At 54.5% G+C, this 13,863-nt stretch overlaps 1 protein-coding gene across 1 annotated transcript; it reads left to right on the top strand.

The window, feature by feature from the left end:
• Positions 1-189: 189 nt before the first annotated feature.
• THOP1 (thimet oligopeptidase 1) lies at positions 190-11,674 on the top strand. The gene is made up of 13 exons (XM_038384110.2): positions 190-386; positions 1,652-1,855; positions 4,035-4,183; positions 4,773-4,880; positions 5,633-5,735; positions 6,140-6,300; positions 6,833-6,968; positions 7,055-7,421; positions 8,358-8,559; positions 9,383-9,569; positions 9,898-10,026; positions 10,634-10,770; positions 11,029-11,674. The coding sequence occupies exons 1-13, from the start codon at positions 371-373 to the stop codon at positions 11,185-11,187; spliced, it is 2,058 nt and encodes a 685-aa protein (XP_038240038.1). The 5' UTR covers positions 190-370; the 3' UTR covers positions 11,188-11,674.
• Positions 11,675-13,863: the final 2,189 nt, after the last annotated feature.

Raw genomic sequence — 13,863 nt, 5'->3', positions numbered from 1 at the left:
GCTCCCCCGCCCCCTCTGAGCCCCCCCCCGCTGTTGCACGCAGAGATCAGCCCCCCCATGGAGGGGGGGCAGGATCAGGACCCTGGTCCTATGGGGGGGGCAGTGCCCTCCCGGGCTGGGGGTCCCCGGGGTGCCCCCTGCGGCGGCCAGGCCACCCTCGCCCCCCCCCACCCCGGGGTGCGCCAAGCGCAGTCCTCCGCCCTCCCAGAATCCTTCACGTCGCCCGTTTCTCCCCGCCCCCCTCTCTGTGGCCGGGGCTGGCTGAGCAGGACCCAGGACGAGCCCGCGTGTGGGGCTGCACCGCTCTTCTCGGACGGGGGCTCGCTTGGCAGCAGGATCAGGCCCGCTGGATCCGCCCTTCCCGCCCGCCATGGCTCCCCCCACAGGTACCCCCCCAGCTGGGGGGGCAGGGCCACGTGGGAGGGGTGAGAAGGGCTGCTTGGGGCAGAGGGATTAAAACAGGCGGGGGGAGCAACGGGGGGTGGAAAGGGAAACGGGCAGAGGGAAATGGCTTGGGGAGGGGCTATGGAGGTGGGGGGATATGTAGACGGGGGGACAAACTTTAGAGTGAGGGACGTGGGGAGGGGGTCTAGGGTTGGGGAGGGGTGGCAGTGTATAGGCTGGAGAAGCAGGGTGGAGATGGGGCCACAGGATGGGGAGAGGGCGAGCAGCGAGATGAATGTTGGGTGCGCGGGAAGCAGGGTTTGGGGTGGGGGGGGCTGGGGGAAGGAGGATGAGAAGTTGGGGTGGGGGAGATGGGAATGGGAAGGCGGAGTGGAGGGATTGGAAAGCCGTGAGGCAGGTTTAGCTGGAATTCGATGATTATAAGTTGGCGAGACAAGGTGGGTGAAGTAATACCTTTTATTGCACCAACTCCACTTGAGTAGAAGGTTTCACATTGCCCACCTTGTCTCTCTCATATCCTGGGACCAGCTCGGCTGAAGCTGCAAACAGAGCAGTGGAGATCACTTAAATCTAAATTTAAGTAAATCTAAAGCTTTCCAAGCAATATTGCTCTCTCTCTCTTCGCCTCTCAGGTGGGCATCTGCTCCCTACTCTCTATTTAAATTTCCCCTGCAAGCAAGGAGAGGCTCCTCTCCAGCTTGTAAAGGGCTGCGGGGCTGGAGTGAGATAAAGCTGGAGAGAGAGAAACTTCTGTGGAGTTACTCCCAGCACCGTGGGGGTGGCAGCTCTGCATCTGGGTCTGCTGCAATCGCTGGTCTCCTCATTAAGGCTACACTGGGGTGCTAAGGTGTAATCTTCCCATCATCTACCCCTGCTGCACTAGTTCTTTGTCATTCTTTGTGTATGTTACTTCCCCCCCAAACCAAAGTTTCAGAGCTCCTCCACAAATCTCTGCCAGCCCTCCTGCAATAACAAACCTATGTGTGTCTGATTGAGGGCAGGGTAATTAAGGAATCAAGTTTTGGTTAAGGGGTTGCCATAAATGAGGGGGTAAAACATGGACTGGAAACAGTTTTGTTTACTCTTTGGTTCAGACAGATTGGGTTCTCTTCGGAGCCTGTTAGAAGGCATCTGTGGTATTTGCCTGACCTGTCTTTTGAGTCCCTGCCTTATTAATCTGTGTGTGAACTCTCCATACTCTTCTAGGGCAATATCCTATATGTAGATCTCTTTCCTACCTATTCAGGTAACGTTGTGGACAGCCAGTCCCACAGACCCCCAGTGAACCGACTAAGATGGGATCTGACAGCAGAGCAAATAGAGAACATGACCGTCGAGCTCCTAGAGAGGACCAAGCAGGTGTATGACCGGGTGGGCTCCCAGGAGCAGGGGGAGGTCTCCTTTGAAAATACCCTCAAAGCTCTGGCTGATGTGGAGGCGGAGTATACAGGTATGTGGGCGAACAGGATTTGGCTGTTTTCTGGAGCCCTCTATAGCTTTTGTTAGTAGCGGAGTGCTTTTTAGATCTTGTGCATTAGCCTCTCTCTTACGTGTCCTCCAGTTAGTGTTTATACAGTGGGGCATAACTAGGAAAAGTGGGGTGAAATTGGATGGGAAACGTAGACAGAATGTCAGGAAAAATCTGCCTGACGGTAAGTTTGGCAGTGGGATGGTTTCCGAGAGGAACTGCTGGCAGCCCCACTAGTTGTGATTTTTAAAAGCAACACTTAGGACTTTGAAGTTGCCTGTTGCTGCAGTATCTGGACAAAGGGCTGGACAGTGTGCTGTAGGAAACAACCATGCATTGGCAGAAAGATGATTGGGTGACCAGGGCTTTTCTATCTCTAGCTTCTCTGATCAGATATGGGATGAGCACACATGGGTGTGAGCTCCCTTCTCTGTGTAAACAATGTATTTCTTTTTAGAACTACAGCTAAAATGCTCTGAAAAAATAAAACCGTGTTTATAAATGAAGCTGACCTCAGGGTAACACCTGTTTATTCTCAATGGTGCATAAATCATACAATCTTCCACACTCGCAGTATCTTTTCCCAAGTCTGACCACCGGTGGTGCAAGGGAAGTGTCATGAGTTTGTACCCTTCTTCTCTGATTCCCCCCCCCCCCCAAAAAAAAGAGGCGGTGAGGGGAAGATTCCTTACTAAGCAGAGATGGTGTTATCATCCGCAGACCTGTCAGCCCTTTCCTGGCACACCCAATTCTCTGCTCAGCAGAGAATTCTCATGGTGGATCTGTGGGGATAGCAGTGCCCTGCCGCAGTGTTTTGTTGTTCAGGGTCGCACGGAAGTGGTGGTAAGGGATATGCTCCCTGCCTTTGCCTTCTGAAGTGGAAATGGGCAAGGAGAACACAGGCTGTGGACACGAAGGCTTTAAGAAGCATCCACGCTAGAATGGCATCATTTTAAAATGTGATTATTTGGGGTTTTTTAGTCCGTCTCAAAAGACCTTCCTAGGAATTCATCAAAAATAATCAGACTTTGGAGCGCCTGCCCAAACCAAAGGACCTCCCCCAAACCCTGTTATCTGTGGCCAAAACCCAACTCTGCTGTGCTTTGTCTACATTAACAATCCCTGAGCTGCAGCAAACCCTGGTGTGGGTCTAGCTGAGCAGAGCTAGATAACCCAGTGGAAAATGCCCAAGTTCTTTGTATGATGCAGCTTGCAGCATGGATTGCCTCAGTGAGGAGTTACCATGCTGCGGGAGGTATAGCCCTTGAGGTCAATCCAGCGCCCACAACAAAGTCACATGTGATCTTTAGGAGAGGAGGTAGTCTGTGACTGTTACGTTCCTGGCTGGCATGACACTGGTGTTCTCCATGCCAGTTCTGCGGTGATAGCTGGGTGCATCCTTCCCAGCCCACGCTGACCTGAGGGAGAGTCCTAGGGCCCAATCCTGAACCCCCGAGTTCCTGGGAGTGGCAAACTGGTTGTATAGGTATTTCCTGATTAACCAGCAGTGCTGTCTAATCCTGTCTCTCTGATTAAGCAGACAGCAATGGTTGCGTGTAGGGTAGCATCTTTTAACAAGGACACATTGTTTGGCTTCTATAGCATCATAGGATTTCATCTAGAACTATGGCTTGAATTCTCGTGCTCATGAAAAATGGGAGACAGGTGGCACTGGTCAGAGCCAGGAGTTAGATGGGCAACCGCTCTGCGAGCTTCCCCACACCACTCTGCCTGTGTGTCATGGCAAGCTGGGTCTCAGGCCATTTCCCAAGGGACAGATGTCACCAACACCCCATGGGGTACTGCCAAACAGAGCCATAGGGTATTGTGATGCTTTCCAGAGCAGTCAGAAGCCAAGACCTTTGTCTCAAGGAACTTGCAATGTAGCGTCGACACACAGATCTGGCTCTGAGACCAGGAGGCTCAACAGAGACCTCAAGGACTGAATGAGCTAAGGAGGATCGAACTCAGTGCTAGAGGGGTTTGTTCCGGGTCAGGTGGGGACATGTTGGTGGGATTAGCTTGCCGTGTCCCCACTTGGGCTATTTGTCAGGCACCAGACAGTAAAACTGGCACCTACTTCATACACTAACCCTAGAGCACATCAGCGCACGCACTGCTGCTCTTACTACAGCCTGAGCTCCTGGCTTTGTCGTTTCAGTTCAGAGGAACATGCTGGACTTTCCCCAGCATGTCTCCCCTCGCAAAGATATCCGCACAGCGAGCACGGAGGCGGACAAAAAGCTCTCAGAGTTCGACGTGGAGATGAGCATGCGGCAGGATGTGTACCAGAGGATCGTCTGGCTCCAGGTTCAGAGGAAGGGGAGAGGGATAACCTGAGTGGCTCACAGTACTGAGAAGACGACAGGCCCAGCATCCCAACAGGGAGTGCACAGGGATCTCCTTGTAATTTCAATGAGTCCCTCTCCCTACTGTCTGTCCTATTGAGTTTAGAGCTAAATTACAATGTGAGGGCAATATTGTCTAGTAGTTAGAGCAAAGGACTGGGGAATTGGGACTTCTGGGATCTAGTCTCAGCTCTGACTCACTGTGTGATCTTGAGCAAGTCCCATCCCTTTGTTTTGCCTCAGTCAGCCTATCTTTAAAATGAGGCTGGTGACCTTGACCTACATCCCATGGAGGTTCAGGGTTGGCTAATGATTTGTAATGTGCTTTGAGATCTGTGTTGAAAATGATATAGTGGGGACCAGCCTCTTGAATCTAAGTCTTCTAGGGGGGTGTTTTCCTCTAGTTCGGGGCCCGCAGACATTGAAACAGACCGGGCGTAGGACCAACACCAATAGATTGCTGTGGCTGTGTGGCAGCTGTAGATTAGCAAACCCCACTCCCTGCACTGTCGCCCCTTCAGCTCTGGATGCTCCCCCTTTTTGTCTGACAGGAGAAGGCAGAAAGTGCTTCCCTGAAGCCTGAAGCGAAGAGGTATCTAGAGAGGCTGATTAAACTGGGTAAACGAAATGGCCTTCACCTCCCGGAGGAGACGCAGGAGGTGAGACTGTCAGTGTATCGTAAATAGCTGTACAGAGGGGTACCTATGGCTAAAGGAATATGATCTAGACCAGAAGACGGCCAGCCAGGACTCCTGGCTTCTATTCCTGGTTCTATCACTGACTCACGGCAAGTCAGGTTAACGCTCTGTTTTCCCTCCTCTAAGGTGGGGATAATACACCTGTCAGCCTGGGGAGCTAATCTTTGTACCCTTTCGGGTCCTGGGCTGAAGAGAGTCACAATAGAACATAGCAGCCTAGGAATGAAAGCAGCCTCCAGCCGGAGAGTAATAGTAACGTGCAGTTTGCATGCAGGGGGCAGAGGTTCTGTAAGGGTGGGGAACAGTGAGCAGATTTAGCTTGACTAGGGTAACCCTCATCTCATGGGCCCCATTGCAGCAGGTAGGACTAGAGGATGGTTGGGAGACTGGACACCGGGTTAAAAATAGACAAGCCAGGGAAATGAAATCAGCCGATGGCTGGCCGGACCTTAAACACTCACAGCTCCTTGAGCTGGCCACAAACAGATGGGGCCCGTGGCGTGATGGCTGGGTTTCCCCCAGGGGTGATCAGGGACTGCCTGTCCCAGGCTGAGATCTCTGTGTCTCTGTGCAGCCAGCTCTGTTTGGAGAGAAGCCAGTAACACACATGTGGGAACCATGTGCGCACAGAACTGACTGAGCATTGCTCAGCTTCCTTCCACGAGGTAGTTGTGTCTGATGATGTATTTGTGTGTATATATTTTTTTTAAAAGAAAATCAAAGCCATTAAGAAAAGACTGAGCCTGCTCTGCATTGACTTCAACAAGAACCTGAACGAAGACACCACCTACCTGCCCTTCCCCAGGGAGGAACTGGGTAAGGGCTGCTCACGGTCAGAGGAACCAGGCTGGCTGGTGCCTCCAGGAAGATTTGCCTCTCCTGGCACTAAGTCTCTAGGGGTTGGTTCATCTTTGACCCATCTCTGAGCTCGCTCTCTAACTTCCTGATCAAGTGGAAATCTGCCAGTAGAAATAACTGGCTGCTGCTGCCGACCTGAGCTTGTTTTGGTCCAGCTGAAGCAGCGTGAGAGTTGCCAGTTACACCCAGCTACAGAGCCCCTTTTGGCTTGTGCGCTGGTTGGCTTCCAGGGGAAGGAGTGCATTCCCGTGCTTCCTGATTAAGCCGCCCCAGAGCGCACTGCCCGGGGAGCAGCGTGGCCGTGTGGGGGTCTGCAGGTAGTCCTCAAAGTCTGTCCGTCCTTGTCTCTCCTCCTCCTCCAGGGGGGCTCCCTGAGGACTTCCTGAACTCCCTGGAGAAGACCGAGAACGGCAAGCTGAAGGTCACCCTGAAGTACCCACACTATTTCCCCCTCATGAAGAAATGTTACGTGCCTGAGACGAGGAGGAAGGTGGAGGAAATGTTCAACTCCAGGTGCAAGGAGGTAGGTGGATGAAGGTCTTGGGGCAGAACTCCTGAGCATGCAAACCTGTTAGCCTAGAGCACAGCGTTGGCTTTCACCCTAAGCTACAGCCAAGCGCCAAAGAGTGTTTCCGGGTGTAGGTCACCGGTGCCAGCTGTGGCCCAGGAGCCCCTTGGTGCCGGCTGGCCAAGGGCACAGGAGAAGCATCACACTGGCCCAGATCAGTGGCGACTGCAGGCTACCGTCATCTGAGGACAGTTCAGTGGCCCATTTGAAACGAGCATGGTGGGCCTCTGGCCAGGGGCCTGCACCATCCAACCTGCCATCCCATTGAACATTCTCAACGGAGATGCCAAGAGTTCGAATGGGTGATGGAGGCTCTGGCTGGGCTGTCTGGTGTTTTGGGGGGATGTCCTAGCCTAGCCTTTGGGTGTGAGGGGACTAGCTTGCTGCTGCTTTCCCGGAATGGCTGCTCTGTTCCATCTCGGCCTTCGAGCCTCCTCCCTGCCTGGCACTTCCAGCTCCACAGGCTGAGCTTTCTCCTCCATTGCAGGAGAACTGCTTGATCCTCAAGGAGCTGGTGGACCTGCGGGCTCAGAAATCCAGCCTCTTGGGCTTCGACACTCATGCTGATTTCGTGCTGGAAATGAACATGGCGAAAACCAGCAAGACTGTGGCTTCCTTCTTAGGTACCGCACTTGGCTTTGGAAGGGGAGGGGCTGGGTTTTCCTGTACATCCGGCTCTCATGGTTCTTCCCCCTTTTCGTCTGTCCAGATGAGCTGGCCCAGAAACTGAAGCCCCTGGGGGAGAAGGAACGGGCTGTGATCCTGGACCTGAAGAAGAAAGAGTGCAAGAAGCGGGACTTAGAGTTTGATGCCCGCATCAACGCCTGGGACATGCGTTACTACATGAACCAGGTGGAGGAGACCAAGTACAGCGTGGACCAGAACCTGCTGAAGGAGTATTTCCCCATGCAGGTGGTCACCGCTGGCCTGCTGGACATCTACCAGGAGCTGCTGAGCCTGAGTTTCCTCCTGGAGGAGCACGCCCAGGTCTGGCACGAGGATGTCCAGCTCTACTCGGTGAAGGACATTGCCTCGGGCAAGACCATAGGGAAATTCTACCTGGATTTGTACCCCCGGTGAGTCCACTGTCACACCAGAGCGAGGGAGATGGTCTTGGGGACGGTGGATCTTGTCACCCAGGCCCACGGGGGAACCTCCCGCACCCCCTTCGGAGTGACCGGGGAGTCTGTCTGCGGGAGGGTTACAGGCTCTGGACTCCTTCCCAGTGTGACTATGGAACCGGTTGCCTATGGCTAGTTGGGCAGGGTGTGGTGCTGCCACTTGAGGTCGGGAGTTGTGTTTGTGGCTCTCTCCTTGTGCCACCCGTCCCTGGCAGTAGGTCAGCGCTGCCCGCCTGCCCCTCAGAGTGGCGTTAGCTTTATCCCTGCAGTCAGCAGGGCCTGACTTCGAGGTGAGGGCGTATGGTGCTGAGTGGGGCTTCCCACTGTCGCCCAGCAGCTCTCCATTGTGCCTTGCTCTGGGGCATGTTCCTTGTCTGACACCTCCAACAGGCCCAGCCCTGGGGTGGTCTCCCCATCCCGTCTGAGCTGCAGTGACAGCCAACCCCCACAGCGGAGGCCAGAGAAGCCCTGACTCCTGCATCCCTGCAGCCCGCCTCTTCTCTCTGGTGGGTGCCTGACCTCCTCCTCCTCCCCCACCAAAGCAGCAAAATAAGTGCCGAACGTCCAGTTCCCCTATATAATTCGCCCTGGGGGGATGGCTGCTGGTGGGGGCTTCACCATCCCAAACCACTTGCTAGGGTCAGCTTGAGATCTGCTGTGTGCTCCTGCGGGGCTCATCTGCTCCTGCAGTGGGATTGGCTCTGTCCCATTCCCTTGCCCCTGATGGAAAGCGAACAGGGGTGCGGTTGGTCCAGCTGATCCCAGTGAGCACTTGTTCTGCATGAATCCGTCTGCGCCTTGCAGGCGGCCCCTGGGTTCTAATAGGCTCCCTACGTGATGGGGCTGGATGTGCTGGAACGTCTGTCTGACAGTCTCCTCCACCCACTCCAGGGAGGGAAAGTACGGGCACGCAGCCTGCTTCGGCCTTCAGCCGGGCTGCCTGCTGCCAGACTCCAGCCGGCAGGTCGCCGTCGCTGCCATGGTAGCCAACTTCACCAAGCCCACGCCAGACGCGCCATCCCTGCTGCAGCATGACGAGGTGGAGACCTACTTCCATGAGTTCGGCCATGTCATGCACCAGCTCTGCTCACAGGTAAGGATGGGGCCATATGGGGGGCAGCGGGGCGTTGGCTTATCCTAGCCCCATAGGGGAGAAGCCTGGAGCACCGGCCAGAGCCACACAGAGGGCAAGGGGTGCAGACATCTTCCCACACAGCTCTGCCGGTGGCTCTTGATCCCAACCCACAGCTAACCCAGCCCCAGGCTCCCTACACACAGCTCTGCCAGTGCCCCTCAATCCCCACCTGCAGCTCCCCCTGCTATCCCAACCATGGGCCCTCCCCCTTCACCGCTCTGCCAGTGCCCCTCTATCCCGACTTGCTAGCTCCCCCAGCCATGGGTCCAGCTCTCTTCACGGCTCTGCCAGTGCCCCTCGATCCTGACCTGCAGCTCCCCCTGCTATCCCAGCCATGGATCCCCCACCTTCACTGCTCTGCTGGTGCCCCTCGATCCCAACCTGCAGCCCCTCCGACACTCTATCTCTGCCCTGGACTGCCCACCCACCCAGCTCTGCCCATGAGCTGCAGCCCCCACTTTGCCAATCCTTTGCCACACTCGTGCGACAGCTGACAGTTGTGCCAAACAGTGCAGCAGCTTGGGGCAAGCGAACGCTCCCAGGGACAAGGCTGAGAGCAGCAAACTCCTTTCACTTACGATGGAGGCTCTAAATTCCGATCTCCATGCTTGCCAAGCCTGATCATTTAATCATGGGCTTCTAGTGGCCAGCCAGGGCCATTCTGCTTGGCTGGGTTACTCCTCACCCCCAGGCGGGCACTCTCTGGGGCAGTGGGGATCTGGGCTGGTGCTCTGTGTCCGCTCCGACCAGGCTGCGTTGTGACAGCATGCGTGTCTTGTAGGCAGAGTTTGCCATGTTCAGTGGGACCCATGTGGAGCGGGACTTTGTTGAAGCCCCATCTCAGATGCTGGAGAACTGGGTGTGGGAGAAGGAGCCCCTGGTGCGCATGTCCAAACACTACAAAACCGGCAGCCCCATGCCTGATGAACTGCTGGAGAAGCTCATCCAATCCAGGCAGGCAAACACAGGTAGGAGCCACGCCCTTCCCCCCCCCTTGGGATCGGCCTTGTCTCGCCCCTCTGCTGTGCCTGTGGGGTTGTTGGGGAAGGAACCCATCTGTGATCGTTAGCAGTCATGGGGCAGGAGGGGCTGTGGGTCTAGATTGAGACGTGTGGGGGGCTCAGCACTGGAAGAATGGGAGATGGCAGGACAGGCTTGAGGGGGTCTTGGCAGAGCTGGGGGGGTGGGGAGCAGGCACTCGCAGCCGGTCTCTGCCAGCTCTTACCTACCTGCCGTGGCCTCCCGCGGAGGTGCTGTCTGCCTCACGCTTTGCTTCCCTCTCCCCTCCTTTAACAGGGCTGTTCAACTTGCGTCAGATCGTCCTGGCAAAGGTGGACCAGGCTCTTCACACCCAGACAAAGGCAGACCCAGTGGAGGAGTATACTCGGCTGTGCGAGGAGGTGCTGGGCATCCCCGCCACCCCAGGTACCCACTTGGCACTGATGGGCATGCTGGTTCTACAGGCTCTGGGGAGAGGAGCTGTGGCTGGTGCAGGTCCACGGTAAAATCTTCTCTCTGAAGATCGTGTCAAGGGGAAGGAGCTTTTCCTCTTTTCCTGGTCTCTTGCCTAAGCACGTTCCAGGGCAGACTCTCAAAACGCCCTGTGCCAAAAATCGCTCCCCTGTGCCCCTCAACAGGGGGGCTAGAGCCACTGGATATTCCCAGTACCAGCCTATAAAGGCAGCTTTGCCTCATTCTATTTCCCCACTTGCTTTGGGCACGTCTGCCAGAGTTAGGGCGGCATGTCCAGGAGCGTTGGGCTCGGGGAATGTGCCGTTCACTCCACTGGGAGCAGCGTTAAGCCAGTGCCGAGCATGGTGGAAAATCCCTTCCCTTCCTCCCCCCATCCAGATTTTTTTCCCACTGGCATCACAGGGAAATTGATCTGGTGCTTGGGCTGGTAAATTTCCACGTCAGGTTTTTTGCTGCTTGAATCAAGGATGTTTTCCACCCACTTCCTCAGGCAATTGTCTGAGTGCCTAACTCCTGCAGCGTGTCTCATCAGCGGGCTGTGTGTCTCTTAATTCCCAAGGTACGAACATGCCGGCCACATTTGGCCACCTGGCTGGAGGCTACGATGCCCAGTACTATGGCTACCTCTGGAGTGAAGTGTATTCCATGGACATGTTCCACACGCGTTTCAAGCAGGAGGGGATCATGAATTGTAAGGTAATGGAAGCTCCTGTCTGTCTGTCTCCACAGCGTGTCATAGTAAATGCTGCCTGCTGTGGGAATATCAGCCCAGCGGGAAGGGTGAGGTGATCTGCTGGGACACCCTCCCTGGCTGTGGTCAGCCCAGAGCATGCAGAAGGGGCTAGCACAGACAGCAGCATTGTGGGATGAGAGCTCTGTCCCTTGCTGGTCTCCCATGCCCTGATCCCTCCTCCCGCTCTCTTTCCCCAACCCCTGGCCTGTCTCCCCCTGCAGGTGGGCATGGATTACAGGAACTACATCCTGCGTCCCGGGGGGTCCGTGGATGCATGTGTCATGTTGCGGAGGTTCCTGGGTCGAGACCCCAAGCAGGATGCCTTCCTGGCCAGTAAAGGACTGAAGGTTGAGTCCAGCTCGCTGCCTTCTGCCTGCTGAACACCCGCCCACTGCCCTGTGAGTAGAGCCAGCTCCTGTGTCTGCGAACCCATCTTCCTGAGCCAGAGAACCAGGCAGCACCAGACGCCTCTGTCGTCCAAACACCCGCCGGGCGGGCTGACACCGCGGCTGCTCTTCGGCCCCAGAGCGAACGTAGGGCCTCGGGCAGAGGTTTAAATCCGGCGCTGCCATTTCCCCTCTCTGGAATGACAGCCGTGCCAAGGGGAGGGCGGTGCAATCCGTCACTCCTTGGCGCGGTGCGGCGTGTGTGTGTGTGTGTGTGTGTGTGTGTGTGTGTGTTATAAGTAGCCCATACAAATTGGCTTGAAGCTGAAACTTTGCACCCAGAGTGTCTGCACCAGGGCGCAGCTCAAGAGGGGAGTCGCGGTGTTAAAAATTGGATTCACCATTTTAGAAGTGTTTAAAAGCTGAGACTTCCCCAGCCCTCAGCTTGTTTTGTGCCCAAAAGTAAAATCATGGCTCTGATCATAAAACAAATGAACAGAGAGAATTAAATAGCAGGGAGGATTTGGACTTGGTCTCCTCTCCAGTGAGCAGATTGGAAACCTCCGAATAAACCCGGCTGCGAGGCCAAGGTGTAAAAAGCCACAAAGTGCACCTGCGCTAACTTAATAGCCTCGCTCACCCCCAAAAGAAATATTCCCGTCCATACTACTAGCCTGCCGGGCAAATGGGGTGTTAGTCCCCTCTTGCCCCAGCATCACCACGTGGGTCGAGAAGACTCGGCTCAGAACTTTCCCCTTTTTGTTTTGATCAAAGTAAATGAAATTCCAGCCCATATCAGAAGGGCGCGCTGTCCCCTCTCCTCTTCCTCCCCTGTGAGGTGGGTGAGTGTATGCAGAGCTGGAAGGGGCGCCATCCTGCAAAGGTACCAAGCGTCCTCTTCTGGGCAGTCAGCACTTAGCAAGCTCGGATGCTAACAACACTGGGGGAGCGTCAATATCGTAACATTACCGGGCTGCTGCATCTCCGAAAGCAGAGGTTGGTCCAGGAAGCAGGGGGCACAGACAGATGACAGCAATGTGGTCCGCAGGGGTACAAATATCTAGGGGCCTAGTGACCTGGCTAGGGATCTTTTAATGTCAGGCTGTGGGGAGCTGGTGAAAGTCAGCTGGCTCAGGGCCCTGTTTGCACTGCAGTGGAATCTGTGTGAGCAGCAACTCCATCCACTCACAGGTACGGCCTAGTGCCAGCCCTACTGCAGAGAGGCCAGGGCTGGCACCATGTGCCTCCCTCGCTGTCTAGCCCTGCTCGCAGGCTGTCGTCAGAAGCGTTGGTCTCCCCCTGCAACCCAGGTGGCTTTGGCGGTGGGTCGCTCAGACTCTTGACAGACTGACCCATCCATTATGAAATGCTCCGTTTCGATGGAAGTGTAGGCTGTGGCTGTGGATCAGTCTCTCCTCGGCCCCGGGATGGCTAACCACTGCCTTCGCTCATTTCAGCAAACTCCCCTTTTGGTTTAGTGTTTTGCTGTGCTGTGTAAAACCAAGCAGGGATGCGATTCAGCTCCTTGTACAATGATCCAGCTGAGTTGCGTCATCTACTCTCACCCCTGCTTCTCCTCTACAGGGAGAGTAGTACTCCCTGTACTGTTCTACAGGGACAGTAGAAACCCACAGCAAATTCTGGCAAAAATTGTTCTCCCTCCATATCTGAAATTTCACACCGGGCCTATTCTATACTACTTGATTCCTACTCTTGTATAGTGTAATACTAGATGTAAGACGGGGAGAATCATTGGAAATATTTATTAGCTTCTTAATGTCAATTACTGCTGCTGTTGGACCGAGTGTTACAGTAAAGCCCTATGAACTGCCAGGCAGGAATCTCACCTACTACTTTTAGCTGATGCACTTTTAAGCATCGCTTTTAAGGACTGTAGCAAAGCGTGAATTCGTTTAAATGGTACAAGTCTCCCACTAGGGTAAGATTTGAAGTATAAATTGATTCTTATCCACACTCCCTTTTCTCTGTGATTATGCCCCAAACCACTGTTGATCCATCTCCATTCTAACTGCTGCTGGTAAATGGGTTAAAAACCAAAAACCCAAATAACCAACCTTTTTATTTTCTGTCTGAAATTTTCCCCCAAATTCCCCCACCCTGGGCAAGGAAAGGCAAGCGCAGACAGAGAGAGGAGGTGCAAAGTTTTCAAAAGTAGTCACTGAGTTTGAGCTCCTCAATTGTTGGGGGATCCAACATGAGCCTCTCGGCTTGATTTTTTTTCTGAGGGTGTTGATTTCAGCTGGAACTGTGGGTGCCCAGTGCTGTTGTTGGACCCTTCTGAAAATGTGTGCCACTCTTGTAAAAAGAACACTCATAGTTGTTTCTTGCTTCGGCTTAAAGGATTCATTTAAAAATCACACTTCCGCCAGGATTTTTGTAACCTCCCAAGTCTCATCACAAGTGAAAGATCCGGGGGTGGGGGTGGAGTCGATATTTTCCCTATTTTTTCACTAGGGATGTTAATATTGGTTTAAAAAGTTAACTGGCTAAATGATTAAAATTATATCATTTAACTGGTTAACTGTTAACCAATGTCACTCTGGCAGGGCGGCAGGGGCTGGGGTTCTGCCAGGGCTACTCCAGCCTGGATGTCGTGTCCTGCCCGCCAGCTGCGGGGGTTAACAGTTAAGGTCTGGTTAACGGTAAGCC

Source organism: Dermochelys coriacea, chromosome 25 (assembly GCF_009764565.3).
Source record: "Dermochelys coriacea isolate rDerCor1 chromosome 25, rDerCor1.pri.v4, whole genome shotgun sequence".
Classification (NCBI taxonomy): Eukaryota; Metazoa; Chordata; order Testudines; family Dermochelyidae; genus Dermochelys; species Dermochelys coriacea.
The sequence above is the reverse complement of the archived record's forward strand: the minus strand, read 5'-3'. Positions and strand labels throughout refer to the sequence as shown.